Below are 21626 nucleotides of genomic sequence, written 5' to 3'. Positions count from 1 at the left end.
TCAATTCAAACAAAAAATCAAAAACAATTAGTAGTCATTAGTTGTCTTTGATTTTTTTTTTAAAGAAAAAAGGTCAAGACTCTGATTTCAGCTTCTTAAATGTGAATATTCAACATTTTCACCATTTTCCAACATCTTATAGACCCAAAAAAATGAATCGATTAACCAAAAAATAATCAACAGGCTAATCAACAATGATAAGCTGCTGCAGCCCTAGTTTTAAATTCCCTTAACTTTCATTGAAATCGAGTGGATTCAAAGATCATATTTACGTATTGTCTGCACAAAAACACGTGCAGTGAAACGCAGTGTGGCTACTCTTATGTGAAAAATAAGAATTAAAACACAATTTAAGGCAAACGGTACAATCAAATTTTGCACAGCACAAACACAAACATGGCAAAAAGAAAAAAAAAGAAGTTAATAATTTTCTCAAGTGCAGGACTCAAGTACAATTTCAAGGTACCTATACTTCCTTTGAGTACTACCTTTTTAAATGCTACATGTATATTTCAGGTTTATTTGACAGCTACAGTTACTTTTATAGGGTGTTTTTATTTCATTTTCTTTATGTGATTTCATAGCATGTGAGACCGTAATGCCCCACTCACATCATTGACTATAAATACCCACGAGTGAACAGGAAAAACCATTCACGTCATTCCAGTTGTTACAAGTTGGAGAAATGGGACATTTCCAATGACTCCAATATAGAAAAGAACGACAAGTATCAACAACCAGGAGCTAGAATGGCTTTCACTACTGCTGCTGGCAGCTTAATGTAGATGAAATGCTGTTGTAAAATTAATAAAATCAATGCAGAGCTACAGTAAGTACCTTACACAGCGCGTTTAGTTTAGTTTGGTTCTCTCGAGTTCCTGTTCTCATTCTTCTCAAATTGTCTAAATGATGGAAGTTTGCATCAAAGTTTTCTTTCTCACCTAAAACCTGTTGATTCATCCACCTTTCACAGTCTCTTCTTTATGTTACTGCAAAAATTAAAGGCAACCCACGTCTAGAGTATGTCAGGAAATGTGTTCCAGGAGTGACGGGGCTATGAAACTAACCCAGCACCAGTCCAGTCCAGGATGGTTACTGGATGATGGTGGTGGAGGAACAGGATTCAGCTGTCAGACTGCATTAGCTGGTTATCAGGCAGATCCAGGTCTGTGCTAAAGGTCTGAGAGCTCCACGGGTCAATATGTGCTTCAAGAGCAGCGCTGACTCCTTCCTCCCCTCTCGCTGACCTCGTTCCACCTGTCACATTAATGACAACCGAGGGACACGTGGAATCGGCCGGAGAAGACTGCGCCTCCATGAAGATCCTGCAGATCAGGGCTTTAGCAGCGAACACGTGCATGCAGTTTCTTCTGCAAACACGCGCGCAAATAAAAACAACACGCGTTCATGTTCACTCCTTTATCTTGAGGAGGGCAGACGATAGCTGTCTCCTCATTAGCCCATCCCTCTGCACACGCTCTTCATCTTCCTACTCCCGACATCCCTCCCCCTCAGCCCCTGCGGCAGACCAGCCAACTGACGGCGCCTCCATTGATCCACCCAGGTATCCTCTGTAAGATGCAGATGCTGCTGTCTGCATGTAAAAAAGGATCTGGCAGGTCTGTTTTGGGTTTTTGGGGTTTGTTGTTTTGGGCTCTGATGCACTGTCTGTTCTGTATGATGGAGGGAAGGTGGATGCAGCTGCACCTCTGTCTTTAAATTAATAATCAGAGGGAAATTTGTATTCAGCTATGCAGGTTCACGTGTGCTCCTGCATAATTGGAGAGGCTGAGGTCACATCTCTCACCTGACCGTGGGTCACCTTCAGAACACCAGCAGAGCGACATGTATGAGCAAAGCCATTTCACAATATATGCAATATTTTACAGTCTTACATTGACAGTTAAGACACCAGGAGAAACTAAATGTACAGGAATGATTTGTGTAATACAACCAAACCACAGGTGTAGACAAAGATTGCTGGTGCAATGATTTTAATACTGGAGACATCTGAGGATGATACATGACAGCCCAGATCCAAGTTTAATAAAGATTAAACTATGTGCATGTTTAATATTTGGAATATTTAAAACAATTCTAATGTTTTTTTTAAATGCAAAGACATTCAAAGCTAGAAGGGTCAAAGCCAATAGTCCATTCTTCTATATGCAAATCTGCAAGTTCAACCACTATAAATGTCTGGATATATTTCCAAAGTTATTAGAATTATGTCAAATTACTGTTGTGCCCACCTGAAGCCTCATTGTCTCAGCTCTGCATTTATTATGCACCCCCAAACTGCAAGTATTTCACAGACTTAACGTACATTTGTGAAAACTAGATATTACATTTGCATAGCCACGGCAATGTATCGGTTCTCCCATGAAACCCATGAAGCCTCCAGCTGGTGCAAAATGCAGCAGCTCGTTTCCTGACGAACACTTCAAGGCGTCAGCACATCACCCCAGTCCTCTTTTCCCTCCACTGGCTTCCAGTATCGTTTAGGATAGATTTTAAAATTTTACTTTTTGTTTTTAAAGCCCTCAATGGCCTAGCTCCTACTTATTTGACAGAACTTCTCTCTGTCCGAAACCCAAACAGGGCGCTAAGGTCCACAAATCAGTTATTACTGGAAGTCCCAAGGGCCAGGTATAAACACTGGGGGGATCGAGCCTTTTCCGTCGCTGGGACCAGACTCTGGAACAAACTACCCCCTGACATGCGCACCATCACAGACTTTGGCCTCTTCAAAACTCGGCTCAAAACATATCTTTTTAAACTGGCTTTTAATACACAGTAATGTGGTGACATTTTATTTTATTTTATTTTATCATATCTTATTTTATTCTATCTTATTTTATTTGCATTTAATCTCTTTTTTTATTTCCCTGATATGTGTTCTATTGTTGCTATCTTTTAATCTGTTTTTCATTTTTAATTTCACTGTTTGTTTTAACTGGAAAGCACTTTGGTCACCTTGAGTGTTGTAAAGTGCTGTATAAATAAATTTTGATTGATTGATTGATTGATTGATGAAACCGCTGTCCCTGAATGCACCATAATGACTGCTTTCTCTATGAGGTTTGAGCAACTACAGGCCAGAGAGGATAGCTGGTACCTGTGAAGGTAGATTGTCATGTGGGGTCATCGTATTTCTACAATTGGCTTCTTTTGTCAGTATCGAACGTTGCTGCCATCTACTGGATTTTAAGATGTATGGCTTTTATTCCGCCAGGGCAAGTTCCCTATCTCGCACAGCTAACAAAACTGATTCGGATCCGCTTACAAAATTTAATGGGTTCTTTCTTGGCCCACGTTACACCCTTCCACCAAGTTTCATGAAAACTAGGCAAGTTTTTCTGTAATCCTGCTGACAAACAGACAAACTGAACCAAAAGCATAACCACCTTAGTGGAGGTAATAAGGGCTTAAGCATTTTTCTACTAAGATTGTACAGTGTTCCTGACAGTGTTGTACAGGTTTGGAAACAGCAAATCATGTAGGAAGGGGAAATCAGGACCAAAATGTAACATTAGCTCATTCAGTTTTGTTCTGCTCGTTTCGTGTCCAGTTTTGTTGACCCGGAGCTTAACCACATCCTGCACGTTGACATGAGCCAAACGTTCGTTTAAGACGACAGTTTCCACTTTTACCACGAGTAGAAGGTTACAACAAAAAGCGTTGTGTCCCTCCAAATGTTTAAAAAAACACATTGCATTGTATTTCTGAGGAGGCTCACCTTGCCATGGACCTTCTGCTGAGCTTCACTGCCCTCCAGTATGTCCTCTCCTCCGTCTCCGGAAGCCACTTTTCTCTGAATGTGAGCATTTTGCTCCCGTAAGGCCACAATCTGCAGGATGGCAAGAAGTGCACAAATTAGAGCTGGAATACACACAGGACGCCTGCATACATGTAGAGGATGAAATGTTTTGATACGTCTCTTCCTTCAGTGTGACTTTGAAACACAAACAGAACATGTTTGCCTCTTATGCAACACTAGTAAATTACAGTACGTCCCTCTCTGCAGGAATTTATGGAACAAACCAACATGAAGCTGGAAGCACTTACGCACTGATACAATCACTATAATTATCATGTTCTGCGGACCTCGTGTCTCGTTCCACTACCTTAAGCTTCTGTCCTAAAGTCATAATCCTGTCAGACGGGTGACCGACAACAACAATTAGCGTCTTTCTTGACAGACACCGTGTGATTATCACCTCTTCACGCTGGGGAAGAGAAACTTGTCTCTCATAAACAATCTGAGGCCCCTGAGACTTTGCGGTGCCTCTTGTGCTTTCCACAACAAGACTTCCCAGAACCTGAAACTCGTGGGAGTGAGATAGTAGTTCGAAGCACGCGAACCATTAAAAGTGACCCAACAAAACTGTCTTGTGAAGCTTCCTCCTTGTAAATGTGATTACTTCAGTGCAGCTTTGGAAGACGCTGCAGTAATTTGGTAAATCATACAGCTATAGAGTGAGTCCCACTGGTTTGCCAAGCCTCTCCCTGCAGGAGGCTGGAGGGTGGAGGTGGGTTATCAGGGAGATTCAGATCACCTGGACTGTCTACAGCAGCTGCTGGCCTCTTTCTGTTACATTAAATAAAATATTAAGTTCAAACCTTGATCCAATTTGAGAGAGATTAAAATTAAATGGAACCGTCGCTATTGAAGGTGAAGTTTACTGCAACTTAGGTCTTATTTTCATACTTTTGGCCATCATTTCTATTGACTACAATGAGATTGTATTCACCAGAGTACAAACAAAGTCAAGAAACATGAGCAGTCAGACCGTCAGCCAAGCCAGCAGCTTAACTAAACCACTTTATTTGGAGGTCAAACTGAAAGTCAGCGTGTCTAAATCGTTGGTATTGACTCCTCATCGCACAGGAAAACTGTGTGTGCACAGATACTGCAAGCATGGTCCAAGTCTGACCGTAAAACTGTGGGAGATGTTTAAAACATACCGTTTTGGTAATAAAAACATTCGACAGCTCATGTTTCTTGCCCTGACTTCATTTTAGTGATGCTGCCCGGTTCTCAGAAATGTTCATGGTGAATGCAAAACGCATACTAACACAAGGTTTAAATACGTCGTCTGGCTCATACTGTGTTCGGATCTTAGGTGTAAACGTAATCTGTACAACGTGCTGGCATCCGTACACAACGTAACACTGATACAAGTATTTGTTTTTAGCTAACATAAAACATAGGCTGTTGTTCAAATTTAGACAGTGAGCAGCAAGCGAGAAGGCTGAAAGAGACAGGCCTTTAATTACTGATTCTACGTCTATTCCGTGGCATCAAGGTGGCAAAAGATGCAGGAACAATGAAAGCAATACGTATGGATAATGAATAATACACTGTGTGTGACGGTGTGTGTTGCAGTAATCTGTGCAGCTGATCTGCTGTTAAAGAGGCATATAATTAATCTAGTGACACAGTAGCCTCCATGCTGGTGCTGCAACACCGGAACAAACTGACACAATGTTTTTGATATAAAGAAATGAATAATTTCATGTGTTTCATTTGCTGAATTTAAAAGAAGGGACAAATAATTAAGAATTTGTCAAAGGCAGCTTTTTGTAAAGATTATAAAGTCTCCTCTAACTCAACAACTCACATAAAATCGAGATTTTTTAAGGGAGTCTGGGGCTGATTTGCCGTCACCTCAAATTACTCACATGCAGGTTTTGCTCTGGAGGACAGAGATCTGATCTCAGTGAGGATAACGAGGATGTGTTAAACATAGCAGGTGTAAATGCAAAAGGCAAGATCAGATCTTTATTATGCGGATAACGCATCCGGACACAGATCCCTTTTTAACACCAGGTGTGAATGCGGTGAGTTATTAGACTCATCACAATGTAATCTATAGCATTTATAAAGTTCGCTTCGAAAAGGAGATGATAAGAGTTACTGGAAGGCCGTCTTTGCTCAGAACAAACAGATCGGGATGCTTGAGAACATTATTTTGTGTGGGTGAAACAGTGAAGAAAGCCTCGGGACATGTCCATAAAACAAGCGATTCCCTCCAGCGACTGACGTGATCTGGTTTCACCTCACATCAGGGACATCACAGCGAGAGTGAGTCAGGGCCTCTTTGATGAGCGCAGTAAAAGATGATTTCCTCCCCTTCACACTGGACAGGCTTCACCTCGCACTCAGCTTGGCCTCAGACCGCGCCGGCAACAGCTCGGCTTCCTCTCGGCTGCCGCGCGCCGACAACAGAACGTCTCTGTTCATTATTTTTAACGAGGGCGTAATTATGCCTCCGTATGTTTCTGTACCATTATTCCGAGATTGTCTGTAATTTCTGCAGCTCGGAGATCAAACGCTAACACCACCCGTGACATAAAAGGCGCAACAAACGACGAACGGAGCGCTACAGATGCAGGAAGGAGAAGTTTGCCAGATGCAGAGCGAACATGGCGCCCATTATTTCTGTTTGATGTTGTTGATCTACCTTCATCAAAGGCGGACGTGTGACAGAGAGGGAGCACGAGACGGACCTGCGCCGTGATTTCCTTATCTTTCTTTAGCACTCGTGCGCTGGATGGAGAGGACTGTCTGCGGTAATGTGATGAAGGAGAAACTGGACGAAAGTGAGGAGGAGGAGTAAAGGGAGGGCGGCGGTGGTGGTGGGAGCCCTTACGGTATAAAAGATTGATTTGTCAAGGTGAGAGCTGGGGGCATGCGAGTCTCTGCTGCAATGCGTTTAAATTACAATCAATCACATGCTTTGGAGCAAATGCATGCACACACACACACACACACACACACACACACTCATATATACTGTATATGCACACACATATCCTGAAAGCAAAAAGCATTCATTTAGTATGTGGTGTCTTGGGATTTCTCTGGAACAGATGTGAGAGTTTGCACTGTAGCATAATTTAAGGCCTGAAGGTGTAATAGTTAGCAAAACTGGTGTGCTAGACATGCAATTAAGTTTGTCACAAACAACTCAGGGGTCAGTTTAGGCCTAATTTCTGTGTAACCCAAACTACAAAATAAGGGGAATAGACAAGAACATGTTTCCTTTGAGGCCTAGAAGTTTTAAAATCAACCAGCATGGTGATTTTTTTGCACCAGAAATCAATTTGTCTGAACAAATTTCTAAAAATTAATTTCATTTTTCAGGCAGTTTTGGTGTTAAATCCTATTTTCACACCTCGCTTCTCTCCCGGTCCGACACGAACACGAGATTTTCCATTTTCAGCCAAAGTTTTGTTTATTTCACACGAGAGATTTCTGGCTTTCGCTGTTTCGTTTTTTGCTCTTCTCGCTGGTTTGAACTGGCCTGGGCTCAGCTGGGAAAGGAAGGCGATGTCACAAACCTCTGGGCACCAATCAGGAATCAGATCTGACGACAGCTGTTTGCTCTTGTTGACAGGCCACTGTCAATCAAACTTTTGAGGTTTTGAGCGTTTAATTCCTAATATTTTTTTTTTTTTCTGAGCTTTGAGTTTAATTTTTGCGGCTCTCCTCATGAATATTTAATATTGGAATAATACTTAATATAGGAAGTCTAAGAAAACAAGACTTTTTGGCATTAATAATAGATAAAAATGACTTGATGACAATGATGCTCTTGTAGTAGTGCTGGTCTTTTTGCTGTGCTTCAATCCACACTGGTTTTAATCAATATATGGACTTTACTCATAAGATTATGCATTCAGTGGCTCAGTTTGCTGTTAATGGACAGACGTTTTCCTTTAAGAAAACAAAGCAGGTGTCAGATGTAATTAACTTCTATTTATGGAAATAACCTGGGCGCATGCATAGCGTTCTTTAAAAATCAAACGTTCAGATTATTCACTCGAGTTGTTTTTCATATTTCATATTTGTTTGGTTGTATTGTTTGTATCAGATAATTGTGATGAGACTATAGGTGCAAATTAGCTGTTGAGATGCAAGTTTTTTCCAAATGCGTCACAGTGTTGATTAATGTCCTCAGATAGAATCCATCACAGTCTGGATAACTGTTTGTCTCTTAAGAGCAAATTGCAATCACAGCAGTAATCAGCGTGGGGCCACTTAAACACCTGCGACTGCGTGAGGTCAAAGGCCGATGGTTTCGTCAGGCGTGGCCGCGCTGTCTGAAGCCCCGCAGGGGGAAGGGGCTCATGCCAGACCTCCATCACAAATCAATTACCGGTTCGCCGGCTCCCGGCTCTGCCCGCCTCCCTGGAGCCTCCGAGACGTTTTTACTCGGCAAAGGAGGTTTAACCGCCTCAAGGTCCAATCACTCATCCGTCCGCCGTGCTGACAAGTGTAGGGTTAACCATTTATGAGGGACAGCCTGGCAGATGTACTGTACGCTCCTTCCAGCCTTGGCTGTGTGATGTGAGAAAAGTGCCTCCACTCAGATGTCTGTCAGGGACTTTTACAGTCTACAACGCAGACTTTGTCCAAAAGCTGTAAAAGAAAAACGAGGTTCTCTTTGCAGTTGCCTGTCCCATTATTTTTTGAACCGTTCACGCCTTTTTTTCTCTTTAGCGTCTAACCTTGGATTCAGAGCCTCCAGAGCCTTCGCAGTTGGTCCGCCTTCACCCTCGTGGCTCCAAACTGCGCTCCGACCAGCTTCACCCCTGCGCTCTCATTAACACACACACCCCCACACACAACCTGCCATTTCTATTCGTGTCTTCTGCCTCTCGTTGCTCTTTTTTTGCGTTTCTCTCCCCTCCATCCCGATCTGTCCTCGCGCCACCCTCCACCTCTCCTCTCTCTCTCCTTACCGACTTTTATTCTAGCTCTGGCATGTCTGACAGGCTGTGAAGTGCCAGCCTGAGGGTTTTTCTCAGCTGGAACAGGACCATCTGCAGTGCGAGAGCTGCTCTGGCTCTGGAGGTTGAGCAGGAGTTAGGCCACCACAGCAAAAGTGGCCGCTCTCGTGTCAGCGCTCGGCCTCGGCCACTCGTGTGCACAGTGTTATTCTGTGCTGCTCCCTGCGCAGACCAGGGCCAGTGAAGCCTGCAGAGGTGTTCTGGTTGTTTCTGGCTGTTTGAGCTGATGCATAATTCAGGACACGTCACACCATGTGTTAGATTTACATCCACATATGTGAGCAGCACATAATCCTGCACATTTGTTCTGTGAGGTGGACACATGTGTGAATGTATTTAATTTATTCTTCATCAGGTTTGCTCTTAACTTGAATATACGTGTCGGTGCATCTATTTTTCTGGTAATATCTTTGACACTTTTTTTTATTTTATTTTATTTTAAGCAATTAAAAAATTATGATTTCTGTTCATGCATATTCATGCAGCATGTTTCCATATTTCATGTTATCACACTGAATTAAAGTGAACAATGGATGGTAAATATCCTGGTGCAATTTCTGTGTCTGTATTCAAATTATTTGTCATTTTAGAAGGAATTTGAGGCAGTTTGGTTGCTCTAATTACTTCCAGTACTTCCACTTGCACTAATTATTGTCCGTCTTGTTCTTACATACTGTATATATAGTCTAATAAAATTTGAATTGTGTATTTTAGAGTGAAAATAACCTGCGAGCCGCACTTTATATAATAGAAGACGTAGATTTGTGTTGGTTTCCATCCACCCATCGCCACTGAGGATGCAATACAACACAGCACAAATGTAGAACAACGCCCATTATCTCAAAATGTGATAGCTGTGGCTGCTCTTACCTCCTGATTGGCTGCTGTGAGCTCCTCCTCCAAGGCGGACACCCTCTCCAGTGACACCCGTAGTCGCTCCCTTACCTGGAAGCCAAAAAACAGCTCAGGGTCTGGCAGAGAAATATACAAATTTTTCCCCCTCAACTGACTACTGTTTAAAATCCAGTGGAGGCAATCGAGGGGTTAAGACAGCAGAAAGAGGCCCTGCTGCTGCAGCAGAGAGAGCTGTCCTCTTTTCCTCCTTTAGCCTCACAATAACACTTTGCTGTGGCTTCAAAGCGCCGTTAGGAGGCTTTTATTGCTTTTAAAGCGCCGGTTGCTGGGAGGAGAGCCCCCTCCTACACTCCTCTGTGAACTAAGAGAAACTCAGAGGGTCTACGATCGTCGCCGCTGTGATGGAGCAATTACTTGCACGCCGTGGCGGCCGCGCTCCGCCGCTGCAACAGGATGCCAGATCTCAGTGGAAGGCGATCCTGGATTAGAAGTCAGGCGGGGTCAGAGTCAGGATCGCCCCCCCCCACCTCTGCTGCCCTAGACATCTTTTATTCCCTTGAACAGCACGCCACTGGACATGCTTTATAAATGATGGCTTTTAGAGGAGAGGATGAATGGATTACAGGGGCGGTGGTGATATCGCACGGGGGGCTGAGGTCACAAATCAGCGGGCTGTGAGGAGGCAGGAGAAACACTGTGGTTGCAGTGTTGCTAAAACCAACAAATTACAGCAGGAAGACACAGCAAATTGCAAATGTACACCACCTAAATCATACAGTGCAAGAGCCAGACACAGCAGACACATACTACTGTTCACTGGAATTAAACCAGAGGCACACTTACCTTCTCATCTAGGGCTTTATGGTGTTCAAACAAGGACTTGAGCGCTTTGAGGACCTCGACTTCACTGGAGACCCCTGAGGGAGACTGAGCCTGCCGCTTGACCACCGTCATACGAAGTGACCGCTCGTGTCTGGACACAAGGCACTCCAGATGCTCCAGCAGTAGCTGAATAGTGACACAGGAGAAATCACTGTTATCGTCAACAACATCATCATCACTGGATAAGCAGAAATCGTCCTCACAGCAGTTTGATTATGTCAGATTAAAGTTTGGCATAATGCTAAAGACTCCGAAATGAGAAACGGTTTCCCGCACACCAAACTCAGCTTGAAATCCACTTAATTTAAGCACCAGAAGAACAAACAATTAATTCATGTGTGCTTCATCAGGCTCGCTCATAGACCTTAAAGACAAATCAGGAGGGTAACGTGTAAAAGATTCAAAGAATGATACAAATCCAAGGATCAACCAAGGCAAGAAAACAGCCCAAAGAAGAAGTGGAAACTGCTCCGTCAGTGCTGTGTGCAATGCTGAAGTTAATGCGATAAAACTTCAGAGGTTCTGGAGCTGAGTTTAAGATGCAACCTTCAATTTATCCTCAACACCTTTCACATTACATTCAATTAACATTGCTATAATTATCATTTATCATCCACACTGTTACACATTGTTAGTTAGATTTATTTGTGTTAGTAGAGTCACAAGCTTAACGATGTGGAGTTAGAGTAATTATTCTATTTTTAAGGAATTTTGCTGTGCGCAAAAAAAAAAAGTAATTTACATCTTCTTAAAAGTAACTGTAATCCTTCCAGCAGTGCACAAAGGGGATTATGCTAATTTAGGTTGCTAGGTAGCGTGTCAAGTCAACTGCCAGCACAGAGCTTCACAAGGGCGGACGAGATGAGAAGCAGAGCTCGGGGGCTGACTTCAGGAAAAGCAAATAACCACACAGCAGCAGCAACTGGGAGTAAACAACCAGGATGTGACTGGGAGACAGAATACCAGTTTGGCTGCAGAGATAAAATATTATTCATTACTGTTTCTTGCTCCATTGTGAGATCAGCGTATAGGATCATCTGCTTTCATTTCCCCTTGTTACTCTCTGGGCCGGACCGTGGAAACGCCGCAGCAGTTTCGTGGCGATGCACATCTCAACACTTCATTCCCTCTCGGAAGTTGTCCAAGGACATAATATTACGTCCCCAAGATAATGATCTGGTTAAGTTCCAGCTCAAAATGATCTCCCCATTCTTTCCCAGAAAAGCCTCCCCGGCTTCATCCTCGACATACCTTCGCTTCGCTAGTCTAAACATCCCCCGCTGAAGGCTGCCCAACAGGCTGCAGCTGGATTAAATGTATTCTGTGGTTAACCACTGGTTAGGAAATCAAGTTCCCACTTGGTGAGCTACAAGGGGCTGCATTTCTAACAAAGCTCTGCAACGATTCTTACTGAGCATTACACAGGATCTCGTCTCATTATTCAAGAAAACTGGGAACAATTTCATGTACGAAGTCAGAACGTGCAGTATTCAGGGATGAAGATGAGGACGAGAGCAACAGGCAGGGTCTTATGAGAGTGTGAATGACGACTACTATCCCATCGAGCCAAAAATGTTCTCTTTTGTATTCCTCTTGGTTATATAGAAGAGGCAAAAAAGCATCACTGTTGTGCATCAGAGGCAGGTCTACTTACTGACGATATATGAGACTATAAGACTTTGACCTTTGACCAACCAAAAGGATGCTAAGTGGTTGAAAGGGAAAGTAGTAGTAAAAAGCTAAGCTAAGCTAACAGCCTGCTGGATGTCGCTGTATAGTTACCATACAGACAGAAGAGTGGTATTGATCCTCTCATCTAACAAGAACGTGAATTAGTGTATCTCCCTACTACTCCTTTAACCGGACATGTGCTGTAAATGTGCTGCCTTCCAATAAGCGATATTCCAAATAAATAACGAAAGCACAGGAAAAAAAGCCTAATCCAAATCTAATCAATAACATCAGGTCTGAGCATCCAGCATCTGGCTTGCATCTGTTGCTACGGGAAACGACACAAACTTTAAAATAAACAGAGACGCAATCCATAATATTCTGTCGCCTCTTTGTTCCCTTTGCAAAATTAACGTCTTGTTTTCCCTGCAGGACGAGACAGACACACTTTCAATGGGAAACAGTTAGCCGGCAAAGCGATCACAATCTCTGCAGGAGTGTGCAGCACGCAGGGTGAAACAGGACCCCCGTCCCCATGCAGACCTCCGCTGCAGCTGAAGGGAGACTGAGTGTCGTCTCCTCTCCCGCCTGTCTGAGACTACTGTCTCATCAGCAGCCATCACGTCTACATACACACTCCTGCACACTCAACAAAATGCCCACCGGTGAATCAATCATGAAGTGAACTGAATCCTGCCGGGACAACAACAACTTCCACAGCCCCCCTCCTGTCCCCGAAATATTTTCATCCTCTATCTGTTGCTTGTCTTTTTCTGTCTTATCGTGTCTCTGCATGACTGGAGCCTACGACTTTACATGCACGCCACTTTGGTTGTCGCGCTTATCTAAAACAGCCAATAAAGTTAACCTGTTAGGCCGTCATCACGTCCGTCGGCAGCTCCTCAGTCCGCCGACTGCCTGCACACGCATTCGAAGATTTAATTATGAACTGTAAAACCCTGTCAGCGACAAAACCGAGCTTAATTAAAGTTTACTTTGTAATTGGCCATCGGAAGATTCGAGGTGATAATAAAGTGAGAGAGTGAAAATGACTTTTGTCTGTCCCTGTTTCTTGCGCCTCACCTCCCTCCTTTCTGTCTCCCTCAGCTGCTGTAGTGCTAAAATATTCTGCCTCCACCCAGAGGAAGATTGTGCAAGACTGTAAATCCACACTTAATCAGCAGTGGGATGGAAAACAGAGTCTTATCTGTCAACAGCAGAGTGTGCTTGCTGCTTTAAAAAGGAAATGTTTTTTTTTTTACTGGAGATGCAAGACTTTGGCTCCACAAAATCGAGCCGATCCGCTAATGTCTTCAGTTGTTTTTTTCCCCCCCAAATTCTTTGACCTGGACACTGCGGGGCATCTGTGCCATTTGGACTTAGTTTTACTGTTGAGCGGCCATCCATGTGAAGCAAGTGGAAAAATGTTCAGGCAAAATGGAGGGAGCTAATGAGGTATGTCTGGGAATTGGAAACAGACAGTGCGCATGGTTGCTTCAGTGCTTCTGCAGCCTGAAGACCGTACCCACCAGATAGCTTAAGCTTCCTCGGGATGCTGTCTATCGCAGGGCGCAGTTGTTGCTCGCTTTTTGCAGCAGATGTGAGAATTTGGGGCAAGTTGTGAAACTTTAGAGAAACTTGAGGAGGTTGGAGATGGAAGAAACAAGCATCGACAACAGCTATGATTGGCTCTTTTTGCACCGACACTCCTGAGCGCCTCAGTATTGGCATGTTGATGAACCAGTGTAATCGGTTTAGCGAGTGTTTTAAGACGTGCGTCGAAAGCCGTCCTCACCCTGGTGTTGTTCCTCTCGGCTTTCAGCTCGGAGATCTCCTCCTCCTTCTCCAGCAGCTGCTCCCTGCAGGCGTTCAGCTCCTTCGTCAGCGCTGCAAACTCCTGAGGAACACAGATAAGAAAGGGTCAGCGTCACAATCCTCTGCAACAGGCTTTCAGGATGATGCAATGCAACATGAAGCAGCAGAGCCTGTTAGATGATCGCCACAAAGAAGAAGATCAAATCACCAATAACAGCTACAGCAACAGGTTACTGATGTTACTGCTAACATACACTCGCAGTGCCAAAGCCTCCTCTGGTATCAAGCTATATGTGAGGGAGGGAAAATACCTAAAGAGGAGTCCATGATCAGGAATTAGTTGGTGACAGGGAGGCCACACTTTTGTCTCCTGTTTACACCCCAGTCACTTCCAGAAGAAACAAAATGAGGACCGTTCATTTATATTTTCATTAACTCAGTTTCCCTGGTAACATCTGAGGGTGTGACTAATACCTAACAATCATCACCATCACGTTCTTATGGAACGGAGACGTTTCTCAATACTCAGCTACTCTACACAGCTACAATTAATCAATTAATCAATAGTAGTCGAAAAGTAGTAATACTACTAGATAGAAAGTAGTATTTTTTTTTAAGTAAAAAAGTCAAAACTCTCTGATTCCAGCTTCTTAATGGATGAACATTTTCAAGTTTCTTAACTCCTTTATGTCAGTAAACTGAATCTTTGTGAACAAAATGAGACATTTGAGGACATCGTCTCGGGCTTTACGAAACAGTCACTGACATTTTTCACAATTTTCTGACATTTTATAGACCGATCAACTAAACAATCAATCGAGAAAATAATCAACAGACTGCAATAAACTGTAAACAGAAGCTTTGATTGTTGCCTGGCTGATATTCATTACATTACTCAAACAAACAACTTAAACAAACATTGTTGGTAGATAAATACAGAGTGAGACATTTCACAGTTGTAATATATAAATAAATAAATCAGTGCAAGTCAGTAATTTTCCTCAAACACATCTTTCTTTGCTGTCACTTCTTGTTATTTATCAGCCACCATTTATGCAGACACCAATATGTTAGCAATATATTGGCAATTAGCCAATTTACAGGACCAGCAGATTTACTCTAGCTCTAGTTAAAACCCTTAATAATTAGTGTATCTATACTGTATGGGCAGTATTTACATTACTCAGTGCATGTATAAAAATGTGTTCCATTGTGTATTTTTAGCAATATATTATAGAAAAGACTGTTCATGACACTGGATGATGAAGATGTATTTTGGAAACACTTGAAAACAGTGGTCATATAGGTTGAGATGAGAATATAATTTAGATCACAAGGGACGTTGACTGTGACACCATCTCTTCTATCACATCCTACAAACTGACGCACAGTGAAAACAAATCAGACACAAACAATATATTCACACTCAGCTACCAGGAAAACATAATCAAGGTCACGACCATGGGCGCTTCAGGCCAGTACGGGTTAAAAAACACGACTTCAGGAAATATCAGAGTCCCTCAGTGATAGACACAGATGTAGGTGGTTTCCCTTCTGGCAAACACATAACTAATGTTCACACAAATCTCATAAAGTCCATTGCCATGCCATTACTGAAGGCTACACCTGGAGGGGTTCCAGCATAAGAGGGAAGGGCTGAGAGGTCTGATGGTAATCTGTGGATGAGAGACTGGTGGAGGCTCAGTGCCAGGCGTCGTGGATTTACACCTGCAGTCTGGAGCCACAACACGGGGAGGACGGAGAGAACGCAGAGGACGGGGCTTTGTATCGACGGTGGAGTCGTGCTACAAAAACATGAGCGTGACACTTTGGACGACGGCTGAGATGACAGACTGCGTGTTACTGTGTGCGGTGGAGCAGCGGGTGGAGGAGCTGCATCTGGACGGCAGACTGCAGTTTCAGTCGTACAAATATTTCTCAGAGGCGGAAATAATCTCACAGGTTGAGATTAGATTAGACCGGAAACGAGGAGGTCGGCCATTGACGAAATGAGACAGCACAAACACTGTGACACTGCTACTACTACTGCTAATGTTACTGCTATTTCTACTACTATAACAACAACAACACTGCTACTACCGTTACTACTACCACCACCACTATAACAACAACACTGCTACTGCTACTACTACTTCTACTACGACTACCACCACTATAACAACGACACTGCTACTGCTACTACCACTACTGCTACTGTTATTACTACTACTATAGCAACAACAACACTGCTACTACCATTACTACTACTGCTATTGTCACTACTATTACAAATATTACTACTACTACAACCCCTGCTACTATTGCTACTGTTACTGTTACTACAGCACTACTACTACCATTTCTAGTGTTACCACCCTACTACTACTGTCACTACCACTCCTACTAATACTACCAATAATACTACTGCTACTGCTAATACTAATACAACTGCTACTACTGCTAGCACTGCTAATGTTACCACAACTACTACAGCACTACTACCACCACTGCTATCACTAATACCACTACTACTGCTACTAATACTTCTACTGCAACAACACTGCTACCATCAATACTACTACTGCCACCACTGATACTTCTGTTACTACTCCTCTTCCTCACCTACTGCTACTAAAGACAATGAGGATGATGATGACAATGACAATTATGATACAGATGACAGATATGGATAATAAAGAGAAAAAGACAGAGGAGGAGGAGGTGGGGAGGAAGAAGGAGGGGGGAAGGAGCAGAAGAAGGAGATGTAGGAAAGAAAGAGGAGAATTAGGATAAGGAAGAATGAAAGAGAAGAAGAAAAAGGAGGAGGAGGAGGAGAAGAGAAGAAAGAGTGGAGGAGAAGGAGGTGGTTTGTCAGTTCAAAAAGACCCACATGCAGGACGCTCAGGTCGAAGAAACAAAGAGCGAGCTGCGATAACAAAAGCTGATTCCAGTCAAACAAACCAGGAAGAGCAAAGAACAACACAAACAACTAAACTAATAACAAACCAGGAACACAGACGAAGAACACCAGCTACAAACACAGCTACAACACGCCAGACTGAACTTTAACTACAGTATATAGAACTGTACAGAGTAGTAGCAGGAAAAAAAATGAACATGTATTTTTGCTTCACTCTTCCTTTTTTTTTTTCATACATTGTGCAATATATGTTTTCCCTGATTGTTTTTTGTTAAGAACTTGTGAAAGTTGAGTGTGTGTTTTTTTCTATTTGACCAACTGACGGAGGAGAACACACTGACCAAACACACCAGAGGGGAGACTAACGAGGGACAGGTGAGACGAAGAGAGAGAAGGTGGAGAATCACAGTGATAAGAAGGAAGAGGAGAAGAACAATACAAAACTAAGAAGAGGAGGAGAAGGGAGAGAGAAAAAGCAGAAGAAGAACAATGAGTAGGGATAAAAAGAAAAGGAGGGGATGATGAAGAAAAAGGAGGAAAAACAGTGGAGGGGAAAAAAGAGAGGAAAAGAAGAAGAATTACAGTGAGAAGTGGTATGTTGGCAAAGGAAGAGAAGAAGAATAAAAAGAACAATGTGGAGGGCAAGAAGGAGGAGAAGGAATGAAGAAAAGGAGGAAAAGAAGAAGAGAAAAAGAAGGTGGAGGGGATACAAGAGAGAGGAAGAAGGATCACAGTGAGAAGCAATAAGCAGAAGAAGAAGAATGATGAGAAGGGATAAAAGAAAAAAAGAAGAAAAATAATGTGGCTGGAAAAAGTGAAAAGAAGGAAGAGGAGAAGAAGAAAAGGTGGAGGAGGAGAGGGAAGAGAGAAAAAAACAGACAACATGAGAAAGGGTGAGAGAAGAAGAAGAAAGGTGGAAGAATCACAGTGAGAAGTGATGAGCAGAGTAAGGAAGAAGGGGAGAATAAAGAAGTAGAAGAAGAGAAAGGAAGAGGAAGGCAAAAAAGGAAAACAAGAAAAATACTGGCTCCACAAAATAATAAATATTAATATGTCTGTTTCCAGAGCAGCTCATCTCCATTTAGGATGTTTCTGCACTAAAATGCAGCTCAGAGGTCACACAGAGAACATACTAAGAACACGCTAACAACACTAGAAGCACACAAACTATTACCGTAACCGCTAAGTGTGAAATAAACCAGCCTGTCACGACACTTCCTCGATCAGAAGCGTCGTTTTCCCGATCACAGCTTTGACTGCCGAACTCGCTCAGGAATTCTGAGACTGTGACGAAGACAAACAACCGTCAGAGGAGGAGAGGCAGCCTGTCACCGAGGAAGACTTCAAACCTTCGTCCCCGTCATCGCCGTCTAAATTAAGCATCCAACAGACGCGCGTGAGCGGGTCACGTCAGGCAGGTACGAAGGAATCAAACAGAGACACAACTGTCTCAGTGTGGCTCCTGAGTGACGGGTGGGGTCGCGTTCTACTGCAGAACTGCCCGACACAGCGGAACGACATGCTGTGTGTTTGATTTCACAGTCAAAACAGTGTGTCTGTTTGTGCGCAGTATGCAGAGTGTTGTACACGACGACAGCCTGCTCCTCAACAGCAATCAGTTCAGTTCATATGGACACCTTAAGATAAGATAAGATAAGATAAGATAAAACTTTATTTATCCCCAGCTGGGGAAATGTGGGCATTACAGCAGCATGTGATAGCATTAGAAAGAAAAATAGCAACAGAGATAGAGAAAATTCAAAGAAACAACATACAAAGTAAAAAGTTGACTCTCTCTCTCTATATATATATATATATATATTTATATATACACACACATGTATATATATATATATATACATATACATATATGTATATATGTATATACATATACATATGCTATATATATATAGCACATGTATATATATACGTATATGTAAATACGTATACATATATACATATGCTATATACATATATCATATGTATATATATATATATATACACACATATTATACAAGCAAAATACAATTTTGACGATATAAAAGAAACAAATTTGAAGAAAAAATATATAAAAGAGAAGTATGCATTGCTGCAATAAAACAGACTTCAGTAATAACATCCCACCAATGCCACCGATTACTTTTCTGATTACATCTGGAAAGATTTTTTTCAATTACTCTATTAAATTGATTATTAAGCTTTTGAGTTTATGGACAAAAACTTATCAATCAACTATTTTAATAATTGTTCAGAAAGAAAACTACAAACATCTGCTTGTTCTTTTTTTTTTGCTGTTTTGGGAACTAATCCATATTGAAAATGATTGATTGTTCTATTATTACTTTACTTACATCCCAGATTCAAAACAAAACAAACATTAATCTCCTTTATCCAACCATGTGTTCACAAAGTGGTGAACCTCGCTCCATCCTCGCTGTGAACCACTGAGCCTTTCCAGGATGCTCCTTTCATACCCAATCATGATGCTATCACCTGTTACCAATCAACCTGTTTACCTGTGGAATGATCCAAACAGGTGTTTTTGGAGCGTTCCACATCTTTCCCAGTCTTTTGTTGCTCCTGTCCTAACTTGTTTGAAATGTGTTGCTGCATCAGATTCAGAATAAGCAGATATTTACAAAAATCAATGAAGCTGATGAGGTCAAACATTAAATATTATTAAACATTGTGCTGTTTTCAGTTGAGTTTATGTCAACAAGGATTAGCGAATGATCACACTCTGTTTATGTTTTACACAGTGTCTCAACCTTTCTGGCACTGGGGTTTGTACATGGCTCTTGTAAGAAAACTACCTTGAGCTTAACATAAAATGAAAACATTATAATAAATCCACTCTCAAAAGCTGTCAGATAACACAGCTCGTGATCTGTATATCTGAGCACGCATTGGAATTCAGAATCTGTGCACCATCTGCCCTTCAGGAGACAAGGACAATAACTCAGTGTTATAGACAAACTCCAGGGAGTGTGGCGATAGTGTGTCTCATAGCTTCAGTAGCGCAACAAATCCTTATAGACCTTATAGAGCGACAAATCCTCTACACAAAGACACCATACACCGTGAAAATCCCCAAATTACTACCGACTCTCACCCTGTGTTATGAATGAAGGCTTTGAAAGAGTCAAGTGGATTTACTTACAGCACCAAAGACTGGATTTTAGATGCAACATAGGTAAAGGGGACACGGCCTCTCTTACCTCGGGGGATGAATGGTGAGGAATGCCACAGCTGCAGGCTTTGGTCATAACCGATTACTCCTGCGAGTAATAGTGGGGCAGCCAATTAATGTGAAATGTTCAGGATCAGAGGCTCTGGGATCTTGCAGCATCCTCAAATCCAGTTAATTTCCAAGGGGATTGCTGCAGGCTGCTGTTGTTTTCCAGCTTGTTGGTCTCAAACCTGCGGTCACTGTGGCTGTCGGTGTTTCTGGCCTTTCATCTTGAGATCATGACTAAATCATCAAATCAGCTCTCGTACTCACATCTTAATCAGCTCATAGCAAATGAACATCACGCTAGTTTATTAGTTACACATGTGCAATCTAATTCAATCCAATGCAACGGCCCTGTGATCTTTTAGGTGCATGATAACACTTCATGGTAATTTGACTGATGATGACGTTTGAATGTCGTCTATAATCAAAAGATGCAACTTGATATCTAACTTTGTCACAGTAAGTGTGGTCTTGCTCAGGCTTTGGACCTGACACCTCTAATAAAAACCTAATTGTAACTGGTCCAAAGAAGCCAAAAGGTTAAACTGTCAGGACAAATGTGTCTATTCTATGTGAAGGGCCTGCTGAGTTAACAACTAGATTATCTACAGATGAAGATCAGGTCAACTGTTACGACCCAGATGTTACCATAGCAACAGGCCATCGGGGGGGAAAAGTGTTGTTGTGGTAACCGAGTCATCTCTATAGAGAGCTGACCTATAATGGACCAACACAACAGAAGAGGGAGAGAGAAAATAAGATCGGAGGATTGCTGTATTAAGATTATTTGTTTAAATTCTATTGATTGGGACACAATTAAAATGTCTGCAATTGCTTCATTTATACTGATATCATGGTACCACATTTAAATTTGAATTATTATTGTTTGCTAAATAGCCAGTGTCCTATCCAGTATGATCCCCACAGCGATCCCTTTCATTCCATATTAAATTATCTTGGAGATAATCTGAGGACGCAGAACACACTTTGCATCACTGCATTTCCCAAACTCGGTTTGTGCAGTAGGTCAGGCACAAAAAACAGGCTTAGAGCTCATAAATCTCAGTCCCGGGGGGGAATGCAGCTAATCACAGTCACCTCCTCTTGAGAAAAAAAAAAGCCCTTCTCCAAATTGCATCATTTGCTTTAATGCTTTTGAGACAATCCCCTGCTAGTCCTCCGACAGGGCTGGTAAGCTTCAGCTTCCTCAGCACCAGTCTGCAGCAGACTCTCTCCTCTATAAACCAGGGTCAAGGAGATGTTTCGCCTCTTCCTATTGGCCACACTGGCATAACCTCGACACTGAAACAACACATGCTAAGTTAATTATCCTTCCACTGCACTGAGAGAAGCTGTTGCAGGACACTGGATGCTGGTATTTGTGACATGGCGAGTGTCAGCTAGTCTTGCAGCATCGTCTTCACACTGAACGTGGCGCTCTGACACCCG

At 42.4% G+C, this 21626-nt stretch overlaps 1 protein-coding gene across 1 annotated transcript in view; it reads right to left on the bottom strand.

Annotated features, from left to right (window-relative positions):
- ppfia2 (PTPRF interacting protein alpha 2) overlaps positions 1–21626 on the bottom strand; it is a 150059-nt gene that overhangs the window by 34892 nt on the left and 93541 nt on the right. The window contains exons 2-5 of the mRNA XM_041963937.1: positions 14003–14104; positions 10498–10662; positions 9670–9744; positions 3740–3850 (exon numbers count right to left, since the gene is read on the bottom strand). Of these exons, the coding sequence (XP_041819871.1) occupies positions 3740–3850; positions 9670–9744; positions 10498–10662; positions 14003–14104 (453 nt within the window). The remainder of the gene's footprint in view (positions 1–3739; positions 3851–9669; positions 9745–10497; positions 10663–14002; positions 14105–21626) is intronic.

The sequence above is a fragment of the Chelmon rostratus genome, chromosome 22 (genome assembly GCF_017976325.1).
Source record: "Chelmon rostratus isolate fCheRos1 chromosome 22, fCheRos1.pri, whole genome shotgun sequence".
In the NCBI taxonomy this organism is placed as follows: domain Eukaryota; kingdom Metazoa; phylum Chordata; class Actinopteri; order Chaetodontiformes; family Chaetodontidae; genus Chelmon; species Chelmon rostratus.
Note: the sequence above shows the minus strand (reverse complement) of the source record. Positions and strands in the feature narration are given on the sequence as shown.